Raw genomic sequence first — 20,538 nt, forward strand, 5'->3', positions numbered from 1 at the left:
TAGAACCCCAATATTTTTTCTATAATATTAATACAAACATATGTATTTTATACTTAAATGAGTGGGTTATCGGACACTTCCGGCACAAGAGTGTCATTAATAAAAAAAAAAACAAGACGGTTTTAACATTTTATTTTGTTTGTTATCTACTATGACAATATTATAAATGTACCTGCATATCAAAGCTTAAAATTCAATAATTGCCTCTCATTACTTCATAGATAGATTCAATGAGAAGATTAGAATTATTCCATAGTGTTTTTTCATAACTGTTTTTAAATCTGAAGTTATTCCTGAAAGTTGGATTTGTAAGTCCGGAGCCGCATTTACTTGATTTCGAAACTTAGTCTTTGTATACGCCGAAAAGCTACAAACTATGAACCTCACATCGGAAAATGTTTCAATTCCAGTTCTATGTTGAGTTCTATGTTCAAATCATAGTTCAAATCAAAATATTGCTAATTAATTTATATTTTCCCAAATTTCTCACGGAACCCTTCGCGCAAACTCACGGAACCCTTAGGTTCCGCGGAACACCAGTTGGGAAACACTGTGATAGCAAACAGTGGCGTACTATTATCCAAAACTGATTGTCATGGTTAGGTTAGTAGAATAATTAGGTATTAAATTAATAATCAAGGATTGCCTATACCTCCCATTCAATAGTTATTGACAACATTACTATTTTATGCAACACCAAACTTTCAAGTGAAATACCTAATTTTAATTTGTAAAAATTACTGTAAACATTTTTCCTCTTCAAAAATATTAGGAGCACGGACGCATTTATTATTTTTTTTTTTTTTAATTGCTCGTCATTACATAAAATATTTTTATTAAATTAGAAATCAATATTAAATAAACAAATTTGAAAATATTACTATTATTCGTTATCTTATCAATTTTCGGTTTGGTTATTTATAAGTTTTATTTTTGGTATTTTATATATTTGTAAAAATGTTATCTTTATAAAACAGTTTTCGTGATATCCATACCATAAAAATTGAGCACATAATCTATAAAAAACCATTAAAATCGTTCCTATTCACCCCAATCTAAGGTACATTATATTTGAGATACAATTTTATGTTTTTATAAATAAGTTCTATAAAGTATTAAACATACAAATAATACAATTATAATTATTTATTTAATTAGATTTCTATTATTATTCCATTAAACCTATTGATAGGTAACTTATAACCTATAGCAGCAGTTCCCAACCCTTTTAGTAGTGCGGAACACCAAATTTGTATAAAATCTTTGAGGACCATCAATAGTTTTATATGTGTAATGTGCACATACGTCAGTTATTACAATTAATTAATTAAAAAACAATTGTTTATAAAAAAAAAAACTTCATTGAACCGAATTATTCGAGAGTTAAACAATTTAATGTAGTTTTGTATTTACCTCCACGAAAGAATCAATACCTGGATTAAAAATGAAATGTTTTAGCCATAAATCACTCAAAATTTAATTTATTCCTATATCTATTTTTTAAAAAAATTAAAGTAGAAAAAGCTTGTTCACATAGATACACAGGTTGTCGAAATATAGCCCACCAAGTTTCTAAGTAAAATTTTAGAAATTGCTAGAAAGTCTTGCCGAATATTTAACTAGAATGGTAATAATGGTGTAGTTTTAAAAACGATTTTAGAGTCTGATTACATGAAAGTTCAATTAATGAATCTTCTTCACTTGCTGATACTTAATATTTTAAAAATATATGTAAGTAATGTTATTATAATATGGTTCACGGCCCAGTACCATCTGCTCGCGGCCCATGGGTTAGGAACCGCTGACATATAGGATAAGTAAATAAATTAATATTTTATTATCTTTAATGTTATTATTTAATTGGGTAAATTGAAACGTTTCATGTTTGTAGTTTATCGTCATGACATCATTATTCATTACCAATCCTTAAATGTTTTGTTTTGAAAAAATATTTTATTGGTAGTCTATCATCCATAAATATTAAATATTTAAATATATAGGTAACCATAATTTTTTTAAATATTATAAAGTCGGCAAATTTAAACAGTTATCCCACCCTTTCAAAAGTTGAAATGACGCCTCTGAACCAAACCTCAGTTAAAAACACCCTTAAACCATGCACTTTTTTTTTTATTGATTAGAACTTAACGAATATATTAACTTATTTACTGCAATATTTATTTAATAAACATATTTAAGCAATGGTTCTTAATTTATTTACATTTCAGAATCCCTGTAAAACAGCTGTGACTTGTGAGTAAATTTATTTTTAAGAAATCAGATATAGTTAAAAGTAATATCATATTGAGGTATACAGAAAATGAGACAACTTAACTATCTATATGAAAAAAAAAGGTGAAGGAGTGGATATATTCCCCATATCCCCCCCCCCGTAAATACGCCACTGACAACGGATATAAACAGAATAAATTGCAATATTGTTGAGGCATCAAATATAATTCCCTGACCGGTTATTTCAAGGAGCGTTTCAAAATAACTACACACGACTACGATGAATCAAAGGTTCTTACTTCGATAAAAATCGAAAAAAATCTAAAGCCGATTACACTCTTTACCCATCTTATAACTACGAGTCACTTGATGGTTTGTATCAGTGATAGGAATTATTCGAGTATTGTAATACGAATAGGCCCAACGTAAATAATTCGAATATTTGAATATTCGAGCATTCGAATATCAGTATTTTATGCTACAATACAATACGTAACGAAAATTATTTGTTTAATTTTCGTGCGATACAAAACTTTAATAATAATATGTATTGTAGCATATTGCTGGTATTCGAATGATTGAATATTCAAATATTTGAATTATTTACGGTGGTCCTATTCGAATAATTCAATTATTTGAGTATACATTACATCTCTAGTTTGTATTACAAAATTATAATTTTATATTTTATTATTATATATTTATATCTATGAGTATTATATAATATTTATCCTGATAATAATGAATGTTGATACAATATATTGTACCAATAGTTGTATACAAAATAGTTATTTTACTTTATTATACACGATATTAATTTACGAATAAAATAGATTTGTTGGTTTTAATAATTTTTTTATGGTCATATTTGTATATCTCATCAGTTAATTTTTAATAGTATTATAAACGTATACATAATGGGTAATGTATAATTAATTGCTAATTAGGAAAATGTTTTTTAAATGTCTTCCAAGCTTCTTCATGACTAGGTCAAATCTAAGATGTTGTAATCTATATATTTTTTATTTGCATCAAACAATTGCACTGATATATAATGTGTTTATCAATTCAATCAAACTAATTGACGGTAGTAACATATGAATGTAAATATTAGATGTTTATAGATATACCAACTCTAAATAATAAGTAACATTATCAACATTTTGTCTCAAACTATATAATATAACGTGTTATGTATCAGTGCACTTCGTACATAAATTTGTTTTAGGCACCAATTACTTGCAAACAAGATTTACGCACAATTTAATATAAAAATAAAAGCACTTACGATTTCCTTCTTTCATTGAACATCTAATTATAATTCCATTTGATTTTAAATATAAGGTATGTGTCCGACGGTTTATAATCAGATTTAATATTTTATTATGATTCTTATAGTGTTATGTGCTTATTAAACATGAACAATATAAAGTCACAACATATTGTTAATTTTAATATTAATTGATGGTGGTTACCGGTAAAGATACACGGTATAACCTGTTAATATTTATTACAAAATGTAAAATTGCAATTAAATTACCTGACAATTTCGGAATGTTTGATTTCAATAAACGTATCATGTTGAGACCGAGGACATTAATATTTTATTGTAACTAGATAATGACAAAATATGAATTTGCTAATTTATTCCTCAGTACTAATGGCGTCGAAATACTTTTTAGTAGGTAGTGCAAACACAAATCCTAACCACTAACCCATCCATTCCTACCAAGACAAGCTCAAAAATATTATTTTTTTTTAGATCCAAGGTCAAAATATCTGTGCTATTTGTTTCTACAGTTATTTGGCCATCAATGATCAACATATTATCAAATTCATACTTAGTACCTATTACCTATTGGCTACTAAGAGCCAGTTTTTCAAAATGATATATACCTACTCTGGTCACCTATACCCATCCTCTAATTTTATATGGTGCAAATGCACCACCTTAAGTTCGTATTCGGCGCCATTATTCAATATCAATATTAAATGTATATGAATAAAAGGAATTAAGTGAATTATATAACTTTATACTAATATACATACATATACATATATGTATATAAATATACATATATTTATATAAAGTAATACTATCTAAACGTTGAAGTCTAAATTCCATTGTAACAGTTATGATATTACAGTTTGCCATTATGCAGATGTAAAAAATAATTAGTCAAACCATCACAAAAATAAGTGCATGCATGCATTGTTAAGCAAAAAATAAAGCATTGAAACATGTAAAACGATAAACAGATGGTATAAATTATTTATTTGGTAATGATTTTTTGATATATGAATTCGTATAGTTAAATCATATTATTGTCGTTTGTCTTGAACCTGCGAACATACGTAACATCCAAGTTTGTTAGAATAATTAATAACAAGCTTTAAAGATACAAAAACATTAATAACGGAAACATCATAACCAATGATGACTACACCTAAAACTAATTTTTTATAATGTTGCATGATAAACCATGAACGTAATAAATCGTTTTCATAAATGAAAAATACAATCAAACAGAAAAATCATCGTTTAAAATGTAATACAGCAATATTATTTTATATCCAATATCTGATACACACACACACACACAATAAAAATATTAATACTAATAGACAATAATAAAACAATGGAAAAAAATAATATTACTCATGTCCATACAAAACAATAATGATATTATCTTATACAATTTTGTCAAAAGATCCATTGTTGTACAGTCTCATCATTGAATCGAACGATTATTTGTATCAAATGTTCGCCAATTAAAAAAAACAATCATAGTAATAATTATATAATAGTTAATAATAATAATAATAATATATAGTAATAAAGAGCTTTTTCGACTTCATATCTAAGGATCGTACTGGGTTTGTACCTTTTGAGGTTGATAGCCCCAGACGAATTTGTTGAAATATTCACCGACCAAGTACAAGAAAGATGTGTAGACAAATGTACCCAGGAAGAATAGACATCTCAATGGTAGGTTAAGCTGAGTAAGGATCGGATAGACCCACATATGGCACTGGCTATACACAATATGAATCCTGTAAAATAAGTAAAATATTGTCATGAAATATTTATTGAAACGAAAAACAAACGATAATCGTAAATTAAATTAAAACTGCTCCTGATAAGTATATTTATGTTGAATCAATATATTTTTCTTAAATAACAAGTGAATCAGTATTACAATCAAGCATGTAATTTAGAGAGGCATAAAAGAAATCGCTCTTCCCCTCCAAAGGCCGTATTATAGTAACCATGAATTAAGATAAACGGTATATAACACTTTATTGCAAATTATTTAAACCGCAATCATTTTGAAGAAGGTTAATTACAATGGTAAATCGTCCCCTCCCCAAATAAGCACTTATTTACGTGCCTGACTTCAATGGCATTGTATACGTTGCATAATGTTCTGTTTATACAATTAGTTAAAATATGATAACAACTCATACAACAATACATTATACATAGTATAAACTAGGGCTCTCGGTTTGGTACGTGTATTGATATACACGTGTACACGTAATCCGAACATTAAATAATAATATGTAGGAATACCCGTGTATTTAATTACACGTGTTTTTAAAGTTCGTGTACACGTGTATTAAAAGTTCATATACCCGTGTATTATATTGTAAATATAATGTGTAAATATTCAAAATTTAAAAAAACTAATTATAAGTACTTATTTATATTTTTTCATTAATAAAGGGTTGTTTATAGTCATGAATTTGATAAATATATATATATAGTAATGATTTTTAGAAAAATCAATTACGAAATTTATAATTTATATTATTATGTATGAATCTAATTTGTATATTTATTAAAAGAATTGACTGGGTCGTATTTATAAGCTATTTTTATAGTGTTTTTACTGTAAAATATATTATAATACAATCGTATAAATAAAAATCATAATTTGATAATAGTTATTCATTTATTATAATAAAAAAAGTTTCATATTTAAAAATTAAATTAAATTAGTGTTTACTTTATGTAAATAACACATTTGGGGCATTTCAAAACATTATACGATGACATGACCAAAAGAGTTTTGGCATGTATTACACTTGGTTTTCAATTTAAGCAGTATTAAAATAACTTCGGGTTATATAAGGGTACGAAGTGATGTTAAAAACCTGAACTTTCGGTATGTTATATTTCATAAAAGGTATATGTAGTTTATTAAATTTATTTTCTAGCACGGGTCAGAAATATAAACGTTTTACCGGTTATACATACTATCCTTTGGGACGTTCGTCAACTTGAAAGATAATTTGTTCAGCCACTGGAGAAATGAATCACAATATATATAATATAATATTTAAAATATGTAATGTTTTACATAGTATTGATTACTAAATACTACATTTGAAAACGTTTTAATTGTCAATAACGGTAAACGGAAAATTTTTTAAACGTTTAAATTTGTATAACGTTTAAAACGCTTAAATTGAATAACGTTTAAATTATTTATAGCGTTAAACGCTCAATTGTTTATAATGTTTAAATGTCCCATAACGGTAAACAATATATATTATTTTGATTTAAGCCCTGGTCCATACTTAGTGAAAAAATAAATTAAACATAAGCGAAACTTTCAAAACACAGATAGGTGTTAAAAAAGAACTACACAAAAGTCCATTCTAAGTGGACCGGCATTAGATTAAAAAAAAAAAAAAAAAACCACAAATATTAAGAATTCACCTAATTTAAATATTACCAAAAATTTTATTTGTAAATTTTGAACCTGAATTAAAGAAAAATTTAAGTCACCCCCCCTCCCCCCCGAGAAATAAGTCTAAATACGCTCCTGTTAGTAACCAACAAACAACAAATAGGAATTACGTCTCTAAAATGATTAATAATTTTAATATTTTAATAGAACTAGAGATTATATAAGTTTCTAGAATGTTGTTTTAAGTACTTGTATTTATTTGTATATTTCTACTTTGTTTCATAAAATGATGGTACTTTGATAACTAATATCACACATCAAAATGTTATAAAAAAATTATTATGAAAAAAAAACAATAAAATTAAATGTAAACAAATAACAAATTATGTTACTTAACGGAAAATAGTCATTCTTTGATTCTAACAACGTACTCTACATGGTTTTAATAATTATGAATACTGATATTAATTATTTATAAAACGGAATAACTATTAGTATCGTATAACTCATAACAGTTAATGTGTAGTTTAATATTGGTACAACACCATAACAATACAATACAACAGTATAATAACGACTAAATTTTAAAATATTAACAACCATTTATGGCTACAATTTGAGTTTACAAGAAAACGTAGCGTGTAAACAATATTCACTATTTCGATAAATTGGTACAATAAAAACGACGATAAATTGTCAATTACATTGTAACGATTTATTGTTACGTGTAAACCCGGCTTAAGATATCATTGCATAATATATTTGTAGATTATACGTATCACGAATTAAGTTGTGGTTTATATATTATTTTAACATTGATTTAACTTTTAAGTATACTGGCTTAAATAAACAAAAAGACTACATTTTTGTACGAAATACCACAAAATAAATTAAACTAATAATATTTTTAAATATTATGCCAGTATTAGTATTTAATTATTATTAATTAAACTTACCATATTAAATAAGATAATTGCAAGCATAAGTGTGTGATCATTCCTAAAACGCGGGATGGATATGGTCGGTAAGCTGTGATCATTTCTAAGCAGGCAAAGACAAACACGAATGTATGCATAGTGTGGTTCAGCCAATTTGGGAAATACTGGTCAAGGTCTTTAGGCATAACCAAACTTCGGTCGATAAACCATAAGCTCCAGAATGTCGTAGAGACGAACTGAAAACAAAGTAATAATTTTATACTGTTTTTTATTAACATATTTTTTTTTAAAAAAAAAAAAACTATTGTAATAAAAAAAGTATACATCAATAGTTAGACTTATAGAAGTTGAAGACTACATCTAAATACAAATTAAATAATAATATTCTGTATATTTTCTATTCATGTTTTATAAAATAAATATAAATAAATATAAAAACTTAAGTACAGTAGCACTCTGCTTCATAAATTGAATATGTAAGTTTATAGTGTACACATATTTCAGATTTTATTAAAATTAACTATTTATTTGGTCTTATTCGAAAGATAAATTAATCTGTTTTCATTTTTTACAATTATGTTTTATTTTCCACATTTCCTAGTTTATGATATTGCGTACTTTTTTTTACACAATTGTTCATTATCTATGTAGCAGTTTTACGTAGTTATTGAAGTCAAAGCGGGTTATAGAACAATTTATGAACTGAGGTTTTGCTTTAAAAATAATTTTCTTTTATCATAAAATTATATTGTATAAAAAATGAAATTGCATTATAATTGATTTGCGAGTAACGCACCTCGCGACCGTGTCGGGTTTATTGAGCGGTATAAGTTCAATCAATTTGGAATACGGTCGGTCGGGCGGATTAATATCACCCATATAATTACGATATTGTAATTGTATTCATGTTCGTTGACCACGAAAAAATAAACATTAAACATATAATTTCAACGATATCGTACAATAGTGTTTGTAAAATTGTAAGGGGCTTGTTAAAAATAAAATAAATTTGCAATCCATAATTTAATGTTTTAAATTTCACACAGCGAGTTGATGATTAATTATAAAATATGGTAAAAACTTTAGAAGAAATTAAATAAATTAAGGAATTAGACTATACTGAATAATGTACTCGTAATTCATTAATAGAAATTCATGCATAGATTAACTCTAATATATTTATTTTAAAATGTTTTTGCAAATGTGTTCAAGTTAAAATGTTTAAAATAATTTGCCATGATAAAACGTAATAAAAAATGTACAATCTAACTCATCCAAACATCCGGTCAACCAAAACCAGAAATCCCCGCAAGAATATATTATTCTTTAAATTACAACGATTACTGATATTACATAAGTCAAAATTCTATTGATAATATAGCTTTATAGAATATTTACATATTTAAAATAAATTTGTCTTGACAACAACATTTTACATCATTGGCAAAGAAACAAAATAAAATACTAATAATATCTGTTATCCTTAGTTTATTTTTAAATTTGACATAAATAATAATATAATATGCACACATATTTTCATAACATAGGTTTAGATTTTCAAACATAACATTTACAGATCGGAGAAGCCAAATTTACCAATGGTTCTTTTATTTTTCTACATTTATTTTTCAACTTAATAACTTCAAGAGTTAGGAACGCTTCCAAAATAAAGTATTATTTATATGTATAATATAAACAGGTTGCACATTTTGTTTGTGTGTCGTACACAAATTATGTCGTAACTGATATATATGATGATTAATTTGCTAAAAAGTTTTATAATTTCTTTGATTGGTAATTATTTATGAAATATAAAATATTTTAATTAAGATAATTATATTAGAAAACCATTCTTATAATTCGAAAAAGCACAACCATTAAAAATGATTAGAATGTTTTGAGAGCCAAAACGGATAATACATGTGTTCTAGGGGGAAGAGGTATAGTATAGCGGTAGAAAACTATCATAGTTTATTTTTTATATTTTAAATGTGTTTTATACATCTCACAACAACTTATCTTTATATACATACACATGGTATTTTCTATACTATAAGAAAATTTTGAAAACGCCTCTGCAATATCCTATGACATATAAGTAATACGGAATCTTGTCAACTTGTACAGATATATAATTTATATAGTAATTCCTACACTGATCTAATCCAAATTGAATACCTAATATAATGTTTATATTAACTGTGAACCAAAGTAGAATTACGTTTTGTTCAAGTTGAGTGTTATCGGTTTAAATATATAAAAATCAATATTTGCCAATTATTATTCAGAAAACTAAAATGTTTAATTTCGTAAACTTACAAATTATTAATATGATTTAATTCATATTCTTACCATTATTTAGAAATAATAACTTTTCGAATTGGTTAAAATATTATCTTAAACTCAGAACTAAATTTTCATAACATTTATATTATATAGTTCAGCCATTAATTAATTCGTTATTCGAATGCAATTATGTATATTTATTATTTAATAATTTTATTTTGATATTTATAAACGTTAAAATAAGACAGTAAGTAAGAATGTTTTTTAAATTCTCCTAAATTATTATAAAGTATTTATACAATATGACGGTACTAGGTCATGTATCAAATCATTTAAATTATTTATTAAATTTAACGTAAAATAATAATTATGAACCATATCAAAATATGAATAAGCAATAAATCTATGTAATTATATTTAATTTAAAACAAATAAGATACAATTAAACAATACGCATATTAGTATAAATATTTTACTAATGAACTTTTGGCTTTTTGATATTATAAACCGATGTTAATATATTTAACACCTGATGTATATTATTATTACATCGTTTATATTTATAAGGCCATACTCATGAGGTCAATTATGAAATCGTTAAAATAATCATACATAAGTATATTGTATGATTATTTATTTTTAATACGTTGCATTATTTTTGTCGACGTATTTAATTAAAATAAACATTTTCGAAATTGTTGCTAAAACTTGCTCAGCTTTAAGCACAAATAAAATCTTACATTTTCATAATTTAAAAATATTTATTCAAGTTAAAAAGAAATAATAAAAAAAGGGACTAAGGTTTTATTTATAGTGTTTCAAATTAATTAATTTAATAATTTACTAAAATTTAAAAAATTTTAATTTGAAAGTATCACATTTTTATTTCAAGATAGTATTTCTAACTTATCGGCTATTATTTTGAAATACATTTTTTAAAGAGATAAATTTTCTGAACATTTTTATAATTTTAAAAAAATGTATAACATAAAATATTGGTAACAACTTAACTAACTATTAAATATGAATAATTTAAAAAAAATAATATATACTTCTAAAGTATTGAAAATTAATATTAACTATGTAACATATTTTAAAAATTTCTTACCATACTTAATGGAAAAGCAATACTGGCGAAGAAAAAGTTTTTCACTTGAACTAATGTTTCCAAGATTGACGATTGAGATGGGAGAACCAATGGAAAAACATCCACGACCAAAGCAAATACAAAATACAATGCTTGAAAACACTATAAAAATAAAATTAATATAAATTAATATGAAAAATAATTTAAATATTAAAAATAATATTTATATTTAATAATATGCTAAAATTGTATTTTTTAGAGATGGGAATATAATCAAAATTATGTCGTTATACGCGGTAAAGTATGACAATAACCTAAATGTAATGAGTAATGGCTAATGACTATTTCCGAATCATTTTATTTTAACAACCTTGACTCTAATCCATACATTTCTTTCGGGCGGATTGTTAATAAAAATATGTTGTTATTTAGTTTAGTAGAATGGTGATTTGAGACTATACCATTACCAATTGGTAGTGAGAAAAAAAAACAAATATAGTATTTATTATTACTATTGTACATATTTATTTATTCTGTTACATAGCTTAACATATATACTGAATTACCTAAAAAGTATATTATTCTATGAATAAAAAAAGGACACGATTCAACTGTAACGAAAGCGATCATTTTAACACAACCATATTCTATAAAATATCTCTACGGTATGTATGTATTTTTTTATGTATGTTATTTTGTAATTCTATTATTTCATTATTCTAACATTATTTTTTCAACAATCAGTATGTACGTACACTGGTGTGTTTATATGTCTGTGTGTAATTCACAATTATTGACCAACTAAATAAAAAAAATTTATATTAACTGTTTCCATTAGGTAATTAACTATAGTTAGCGATTCAGTATTCAACAAATATCAGATCCATTTAAATTCAAGTCCAATTGCAATTTAACACATGATGGCATCTAGACGTAATACAAAATCAATAATTATTGATTACTGTATTACCTACCTGTATTATCAAAGTTTGAAAATCCACAATACTTAGACAGTACCCTTAATATTTTTCTAACGTTTCAACATAATAGATTTTGTTGTAAATTAAAAACAATGTAGTATTTATATCTATACATAAAACCAAGTATTATAATGCTAATTTTTAGACATATATTTTTGAAGTTAAAAGTATAATTTTAAATTCTTTAAAATCAAATGATATAAATACAATTAATTGATTTCCACGAACATATTAAAATATATATAGACATTTTACTATGATTAGTTTAAATTGTACTATGCCCCCATAAAAAATTCCGGTCAAGTCTAGACTCGCCCGGCTCACCCCGTGCGCACACCTACACAGTGTACACAACACGATAGTGTAATATAAGTCATTCTTGCATGGATTTTTTTTTAATATTAATAAATTTACCATTCAACCGCTTTTGCTTAAAATGTATCAATTATAATATTTATAATCAAGAATTGATGTTAAACAAACATTTGTTGAGTAGTGAGTACTAAAATTAAATTAGGAAAAAATATAATAACATAACTTATAGTTATAGTTAATATAATAATAATAATAATAATTTTATTTATATACTTATACTTTATATTTTATACTTATATATAAATATAGTTAATAATAAGTAATAATTAGGTACCTAGTCATTAATATATATTTACGAATATACTTACTATTGTTAAATTGACCAGCTAAAGATAGGTATTATAAAATTCCAAAGTATAATAAATCATTATAATACAATTTATTGTATTCTTCTTATCCACGTGAATAAAATAACAATATGTAAGTTAATTTAAACAACAATTCTTTTTACTAATATCGTATTAAAACAGTTAAAGTTAAAAGTTAAATAAAGTAAAATGTAATATTTTAAAATTTTACAGTAACCGACTATACAATAAACAAATTGTATTCAAATAAATTAAAATAGTTGGATAATTTACCCTAAGAAATGAATACAATTTTAAAAATCATAATTTATGACATTCATAATATGTTTTAAACATATGTGTTTACTTAAATTATGCGGTTTAGTTTATGTTATTATAAATAATTTAAGAACAAATTTGTGTTGTTCTATATTTTATATAAGAAATCAACCATGAACCACAGTGAGGTAATTTTGAAAGCAATTCAATGTGTTACCTTTTTAATAATAATGTAAACTGCTATATACTGGTTATACAACATGTATTTAGGTATTCGTAATGAATAAAAAACAATAAATTATAACTACTAAAAATAATAAAGTAGCTTACGTTATTTGAAAATAGTTTTAATGTAAAAAATATTCAAGAAATTAAAGAGTTTTTATGGTGAATATAAATGAATTCCTAAAAATTGCTGAAAAACTATTAAATAATATACCCTTAAGGGGGAACCCTTAACTAACACTTCTAAATAACGAACAATTTTTTGGGAACAGGAACTTTTTCTCTGCTTTTCTATAGAAAAATCTTTAAATACGGAACACTTTAAATAACGAATATTTTTATAAAAATTTTAATTTTTATTGTAAGTTAAGAATAATTATGTAATACCTAAATAAAAGCTCCACATCAAGTTTTACATAGATTATTATACAGTACAACAGAGCTGGCCAAACTTTTTTCGGTCACAATCTACTAAAAATTTACTTCACCTTTGAAGATCGACTTTCTTGGAAAAAAATTTTTATTATTAAATAATTATAATTATTAAGAAACATACTTACTAAAAGTGTATATAAATATACATAAAGTATTATAAACTAATTACTAATTACTAAAAATAATATAATAATTTCTAAAATCTAAATACTTAAGTCTAATGAACATATTAATATTTATTTTGTTGATCTGGGCATTGTTGAAGTGCACGTGACCTAAAAAAAAATTCTAACATGATTGACTGAAATCATCCGTGATCGACCATTTGGCGGCTGCCCCTGCAGTACAGTATATCTTTATCTCGTTGAAATATCTCGTTGAAGAAATGTTGTGATTAATGCATTGTCTAGTACCTATTTAGTTGTGTTGTGATGCCAATACGAACGTATTTTTTTCATAAATGTTAATTTTTAAGATGTTTATAATAGATTAACGTAAAAAAATTATTTTAATTTAATTTATAGTTCTACTTTAATAAAAATAAAATTTCTCCCACTAAATAGCGGTCAAAATTGCAACAACCATCAATGTCCGGTATTTAGAAGTTTTACTCTATGTATATTAGGAAAATCAGTAAGTACAAATCACAGATATATATACTATTTACTATTTACTATTTAAATAATATATATATATATATATATATATCCGTGGTACAAGTATATCATTTATGAAAAATAATGATTAAAATAATGAGAAAGCTGTCCTCAATCATAATTATAAAAATTGTAAAAATGTTGAAATCGTTATCTTATGGTTAGATTTTATTGTAACAAGTAAAAATATAAAATATTATTTTATAATTTTCTTAAAATAAAGTTTATGAAAAGTTATATTTATTTTGTTACAATACAAGTTAATTTTCAAAATAAATATATTTAATTAACACTTGACGGACGACCTGGGAACCAATTCGTATACGAAATTGTAAATAATTTACTAAATAGTGAATAAAACATATGTTACTAAAAAAAAGAATTTACATTAAATATCTTAATAAATTCAAATAGAATAAAATAATTTTTATAGGGATATTTTAATTACTGAATTGAACTATCTAAGAAAATATTCCCATTATTGAATACGTGTTTAATTGTTGACAGCCCACTACTCATTATGTGCATAATCTACGAACGATAAAACCACAAGTTTATATTATCTATATTAATCTAAAATGTATAATATAAAAATTATTGTGATCATAAACTTGACCCCAAACCATAAATGAAGGGTTTATTGCACAACACTGTATAATAAGTCAAGTCCGTTCGAACACCGTATAATACTGAAAAAATGTATCTATAACTAACGAATCATATTGGACCTTGAAATAAATTATTATGAACCGTATAAATATTTATATTACCGTTTTTTCTGCATAAGTGTAAAATATTTGAAACTTATAAGCTTATCAACGGTTCTATATTGTCAATAATTGACAATAATTATTATTATCCTAAACAACAGTGATTAGATAGGTTTTTTAATTTTTTATTTTGAGACATATTCAATATATTCAATACATATTATTTTAACTATTTTTTATTGTTAATTAATATTATGTTCAGAATAATTATTTTAATCAAAATTTATTAAGTGTAAATAATTTTTCCTTAACTAACCAATACTCGAAATGAAAAATATTACGAACTGAAACGCTCATAAAATTAATATGCGAATAACAATATTAATATTTAATTTTAATTATTTGATTTGTGTTTACTTTACAATAAAATATAATTAGTTAAATAGATAATAAATAATACAAACAATTTTAAGCTTAAAACAATTTAATTATACAATTAAAATTTAACAATTCGTAATAATTTTTACAATAATGTGTATTTATTGTAATTTTTTCACGTTTGCAATTTGCAGTGTCACAAGCAGAATGTCTACCTTTGACTTATCATGAGCGTACATATTTTTTAGGACGGAATTAAGTGAGTGAAGTGCTAGCACAATTGACAAATAAAAATGCAGAGATTTTACTAATATTTAATGAATATCTGAGGTGTAGTTTAATCAATTGAGCTGAAATTTAGCTTGTAACTCACTTGTAGGAATAGGAATAGTAGTGTAATAATATGCAGAATCATACTGCATGATCAATAGTATTTAAAATTACATCAAAATTACATTTAAATTATTAATTTTAACTTGTATTTAATAGAAAATCTGAAAATCAATATTAGGCATTAAAGATTAAAATTTTTGATATTTAAATAGCATCTAGTATGATTATAATTCGTAGTTTAATTTAATCACGCCGGCTAGTTAATAAGGAATATTTTGTTATTCAAACTCAAAGTTTAAATTACAATTTAAGTTTCTTGTAATTTCCAAAAAAGTTTAATCTCCGAATTAGTTTGGATATGTATCAACTTTCAAGCATACTCCTATGCCATAACCACTCTATGTAATATGTATTAAACCTGCGGTAAGCTTTAATTTTTTGGAATTTTGAAGACTGGAATTATGTATAAAAATGTCAAACCAAAATGAAATTATATATGTGTAATTCAAAGCAAAATTTAAATCAGAGGCTAAAAATGGCTTAAAAATGTACCAGAAAAGTACAAGAATATAAAAAAAGGGCGCAAACGAATCACAGTTTATCACGTAAAAAATACATAACATATTGTAAATAGATTTTTCCAATTATTTAAAGTAACCATAAATTAATTTACATACATTTTTGTATGTATTATTATATTATATTTTGAATTATTCAAAAATGAATAAAAAGATTATAAATACGTTGTAACTTGTAGTTTAACATTAAATTATTCTTATTTTTTTTTTTTTTATGATTTTAAAACTGTATTTACAAGATTTTTACGTAACTACAAAACCATACTTTATCGATTCCAGAAATAGTTTCCTGAAGGTTACATTTGTCTTAAAATAATACTTAATTTATTTTAGAATAATCTTTTGAACTATTATAATCATTCAAACAAAATAATGTTCGTACGTTTTTTAGGAACATGATTTTTAACACTTAGAGCCCATACGCATTTTTCAGAATATTTTTTTAGTTTTTTTATGGCATTAAGTAGCTAATTCGTTACCCATTATGAATTCAATGCCCATGAATTTGTTTCCTTTGAAACTCCATTAAGCCTTAGTTCAGCATCAAGCTTCATACATATTTTTAAGAAGGTTCTTTGAGTTTTTTTAATCAAATATAAAACACAAGGGGAACCCGACGTGTTCTACTATATTATACTAAAAAAAAAAAAAAATTATATTTATTTGTTGAAAAAAAAGGATATTTTGATTATTTATTAACTTTTTTATTATAATGCTAGCGAATAAAAACTATTTTGAATCTTTTGGTGTGTAAAGATTTAAAGGCATTCCAACTCTAGAGCAAGCAACATATTGGCTGTGCGAGAAACAAGAATTTAGTATGTTTAATCCAGCTTCTAATGAGAATGACAGATCAGTGTTTTTGTGTTGACAAACTGTATTATGCGCCAAATTCACACCAATGTAGTCAAAATATAATAAATGTGATGCGCAATTGCACAAATTATGTTTTTATTTGCGAGTCATCCTTTGGTGAAGTTGGTTAATAAGAATCAATTTCAAAGGAATTGGTATTCCTGAACAATCGTTTTTGCTCTTATTGACGTAAGTAACGAAGTTGTTACTTATATATTTATATGTTTATCATTTTTTGGTATCAATTGAAAATATGCATACTTTGAAATAGAAATTTTCAATATTTTATATTTCGAGAACATTTTTGAATGTGAAAAGTTGAAAATGAACTTCATGAATGAACCGAATGTGTCTAATGCATTGTTTTCGTGGTCTAAGACCATCTTTGCACTATTACCTAGAGTTCAGAAAACCTACTGTCACCCAAGTGAAGAGTAATTTTGAATTATTCATGTGTTACAATGTAATATTAAATAATAATAGTAAAATTATTTGCAATCATCGAACTAAAAAACAAAAAAAATCAAATTGTCAAGAATAGCTCGAATGAAAAAAAGTTGTGAATCGCTTGCCTAGGTGACATTTTATTTCTCTCCTGAGAGTGATTAGTGTCGATTTGAAGCATAATTTATAATAAGGTTCGTAAATATCACCGCTTTAGCGTGCGCAAGTAAACGCGCGCTCAGGACGTGTAATTCATATATATCATTCTATTTCAGTTGCTTACCCCGTCCAAAAAAGTGAGGTACTTGAACTTGCCGCCGAACGCATCGTCGATGGGATTCACGTTCGTGGGCACGTTGACATGGAAATAATTATAGTACACGGACGAGACGAACATGATGGTGCCGGCCACGTGCACGGCGACGTTGGCCACCGGTAAATACGACGCCAGACTCATGGCGAGAGCGGTTGGACCGGCGATACAGGAGGGTTGGTTGGGGCGGGTAACTAACGTGCGAAACCGTAATGCAAACAGAGGGCTCAGTCAGAAATCGGGGAGGACGACGGAACGCGCGAAAATATGTGCGACGGGCGGGAAGAAAAAACGACACGCGCACGGACAACGGACGAACCATAAACACGCGACGGACGGCGTAGGATCACTGAACACACGAGCAGTGAGCGATGTCGGTCGTCATGAACATATAATACACTTTTGCGTGTGCGCGTTTGTGCGTACATGCGAGAGTGAGTGTGTGTGTGTGTCCGTCGCCGTCACACAGTCGTTGTCTCTGGCGCTGCCGCCGTCATCCGAGGGGGTCACGTATGTTACTGTGCGCGCGTGCGCATTCATGCTCGATAAAGCAGATCGGATATAATGACGAGTATCCGCTACCGCCACCAACGCCGCTACAACACCGCCACCAACGCCGCTACAACACCGCCACCGATCACTTTGACGTCATACCGGTTTTCCCAATCCCTTCCATACTTATATAAATATATAAACTATATAAACGTGCTATCAGTACCGTTGGCATAAACACTGCCCGGTGCCAAGAATCTTTTTTAGCGTCCTCATTCCTTCCACCAAATATTTTTATATCTACAGTGGGACTGCCATTTATTTGAGATTAAAAATCGGGATATTTAATTTTAGGCACCCCTCCAAACACTTGAGCTTTGTATGTACCTATTAGCTATTTCGATATTCATTATTAATTGTTTACAGTAATTAAATCTAAGAAAAATGAACCTTCCCAGCTCTCTGCTTACTCAATATTTTAAATATAACAAAGATTATAATATGGTAAGATTATTAAGATAATAATAAGATTACAGTTCTTTTATTTGAGTTAAATATTTCGTTTATAATTTTAAGCCATTGTGTGTGTACACAACCATAATATTTGTAAATTAATATTTTAATAAATATCTAATGTTTAAAGTGTCTAATTTATATTATTAATTAAATAAAAATTTCAATAAATCACTTTTATGGTAAATTGGTTAAATAATTATTATATAGTCTTCCAGTGTGATATATATATAATGTAATAGTATAATGTAAAATTGTAAACCCCTTCCTATATCGTGGGTCATTCCTATTTATGAATAGATTGATAAATTAAAATGTTGTCACACCCTTAAGAATTTTCCTATGGGTGCCCTTGTTAGAACAGGCAATGCAAATGCAAATTTCACTAATTTCAATCATGTAGAATAATCGGTGCTTGTTTCTTTATATGATTAGATATTCATTTTTCTTCAAAAGTTAAACTGTGCCATTCTACAGATTTTTCTTTAACAAATTTTTAAAATAATTTAACATAAATTGTTCAAACAGTTCTTCATTTAAAACATTATTTTACAATAAAATTATTTGACAGTTTTAAATTTGACCAGCTTATTTAATTTGTTTGTAACATAAAAATCCATGATAAAGTATTTAATTCAGATATGTGCTGATATGAAGCAGTCCATACCTTTAAATAATTTATACACAACTTATAAAATGAAGTACAAATATCTGTAAAATTTTTTCTTGTGATTACTCCATTATCTAAAATTTCTTCCATATCACTTGTCAAAAATAAACCAGCTCTTTTATTTTTTAACTTTTCAATTAACTGATTCATAACTGATATTAGTTCCAAAGCACACAATTTTTGTTCTTCAATTTTTTAAATGTATATATTAATAGTTTTTAATTGAATTTGAAAGAATTTTAGCCAATAACTAAGATGTTTCATTTTCAAAAAATATTTTTAAAATCTTAGGATAGTTGTTTTGCGATAAAAAATAAGATTTGAGTGCGTAGAATATAGCTATTATTCTATCAATCGCTGATTGCAAAAACAACCACCTAGTTTTTGAATGTGATAATATCTTTGCATATTGAATATCAACAAAATCACAAAATTCTTTTAAGGTTTCGACATTTATGGTATAAATATGGAAAAGTCCGAATATTTTGCAAACAACTGAGTCCAGGCCCGTATTTAAAAATTTGGCACCCCAGGGCATATAATTTATGCCCACCCCCAAAATTAAATAATAATAATAATATAACACTTATTATATTTTCCATAATCGAAATTCTTTAATATTAAAATATAACTTATAAATGAAAATCGTTTAATACCTTTTTTAATTATCAAATTAAACAAATTATAACATAATAAAACATTCAATTTCCTTTTTTTTTTTAAATTAAAAAATTATAATATAATAAAAATACAATTTTATTTTTTTGATTGTTTT

General features: G+C 25.8%; 1 protein-coding gene across 2 annotated transcripts; it reads right to left on the reverse strand.

Annotated features, from left to right (window-relative positions):
• Positions 1–4,486: 4,486 nt before the first annotated feature.
• On the reverse strand, positions 4,487–18,606 carry LOC112690150 (androgen-induced gene 1 protein-like). Of its 2 annotated transcripts, XM_025564092.1 has the most exons (5): positions 18,059–18,606; positions 11,262–11,402; positions 7,886–8,103; positions 5,118–5,286; positions 4,487–4,575 (listed from the first exon to the last, which is right to left on the reverse strand). In XM_025564092.1, exons 1-5 carry the CDS (start codon positions 18,230–18,232, stop codon positions 4,555–4,557), a joined length of 723 nt encoding a protein of 240 aa, XP_025419877.1. In that variant the 5' UTR covers positions 18,233–18,606; the 3' UTR covers positions 4,487–4,554. The 2 variants fall into 2 exon arrangements, with proteins under 2 accessions (XP_025419877.1, XP_025419876.1); XM_025564091.1 differs by lacking the exon at positions 4,487–4,575 and having other exon boundaries at positions 4,865–5,286; positions 18,059–18,605.
• Between the last annotated feature and the right edge of the window lie 1,932 nt (positions 18,607–20,538).

This window comes from Sipha flava, unplaced genomic scaffold, assembly GCF_003268045.1.
Source record: "Sipha flava isolate LNK unplaced genomic scaffold, YSA_version1 490_pilon_pilon, whole genome shotgun sequence".
NCBI classification, from domain to species: domain Eukaryota; kingdom Metazoa; phylum Arthropoda; class Insecta; order Hemiptera; family Aphididae; genus Sipha; species Sipha flava.

What these genes read in the sequence shown, in the direction of transcription:
- LOC112690150 (XM_025564091.1), bottom strand. Translation starts at nt 18,232, where the DNA reads ATGAGTCTGGCGTCGTATTTACCGGTGGCCAACGTCGCCGTGCACGTG. An exon ending in ACCTCACTTTTTTGGACGGG is followed by an intron (nt 11,403 to 18,058) that starts GTAAGCAACTGA and finishes TTATTTTTATAG; the next exon opens with TGTTTTCAAGCATTGTATTT. An exon ending in TTGCTTTTCCATTAAGTATG is followed by an intron (nt 8,104 to 11,261) that starts GTAAGAAATTTT and finishes CTTTGTTTTCAG; the next exon opens with TTCGTCTCTACGACATTCTG.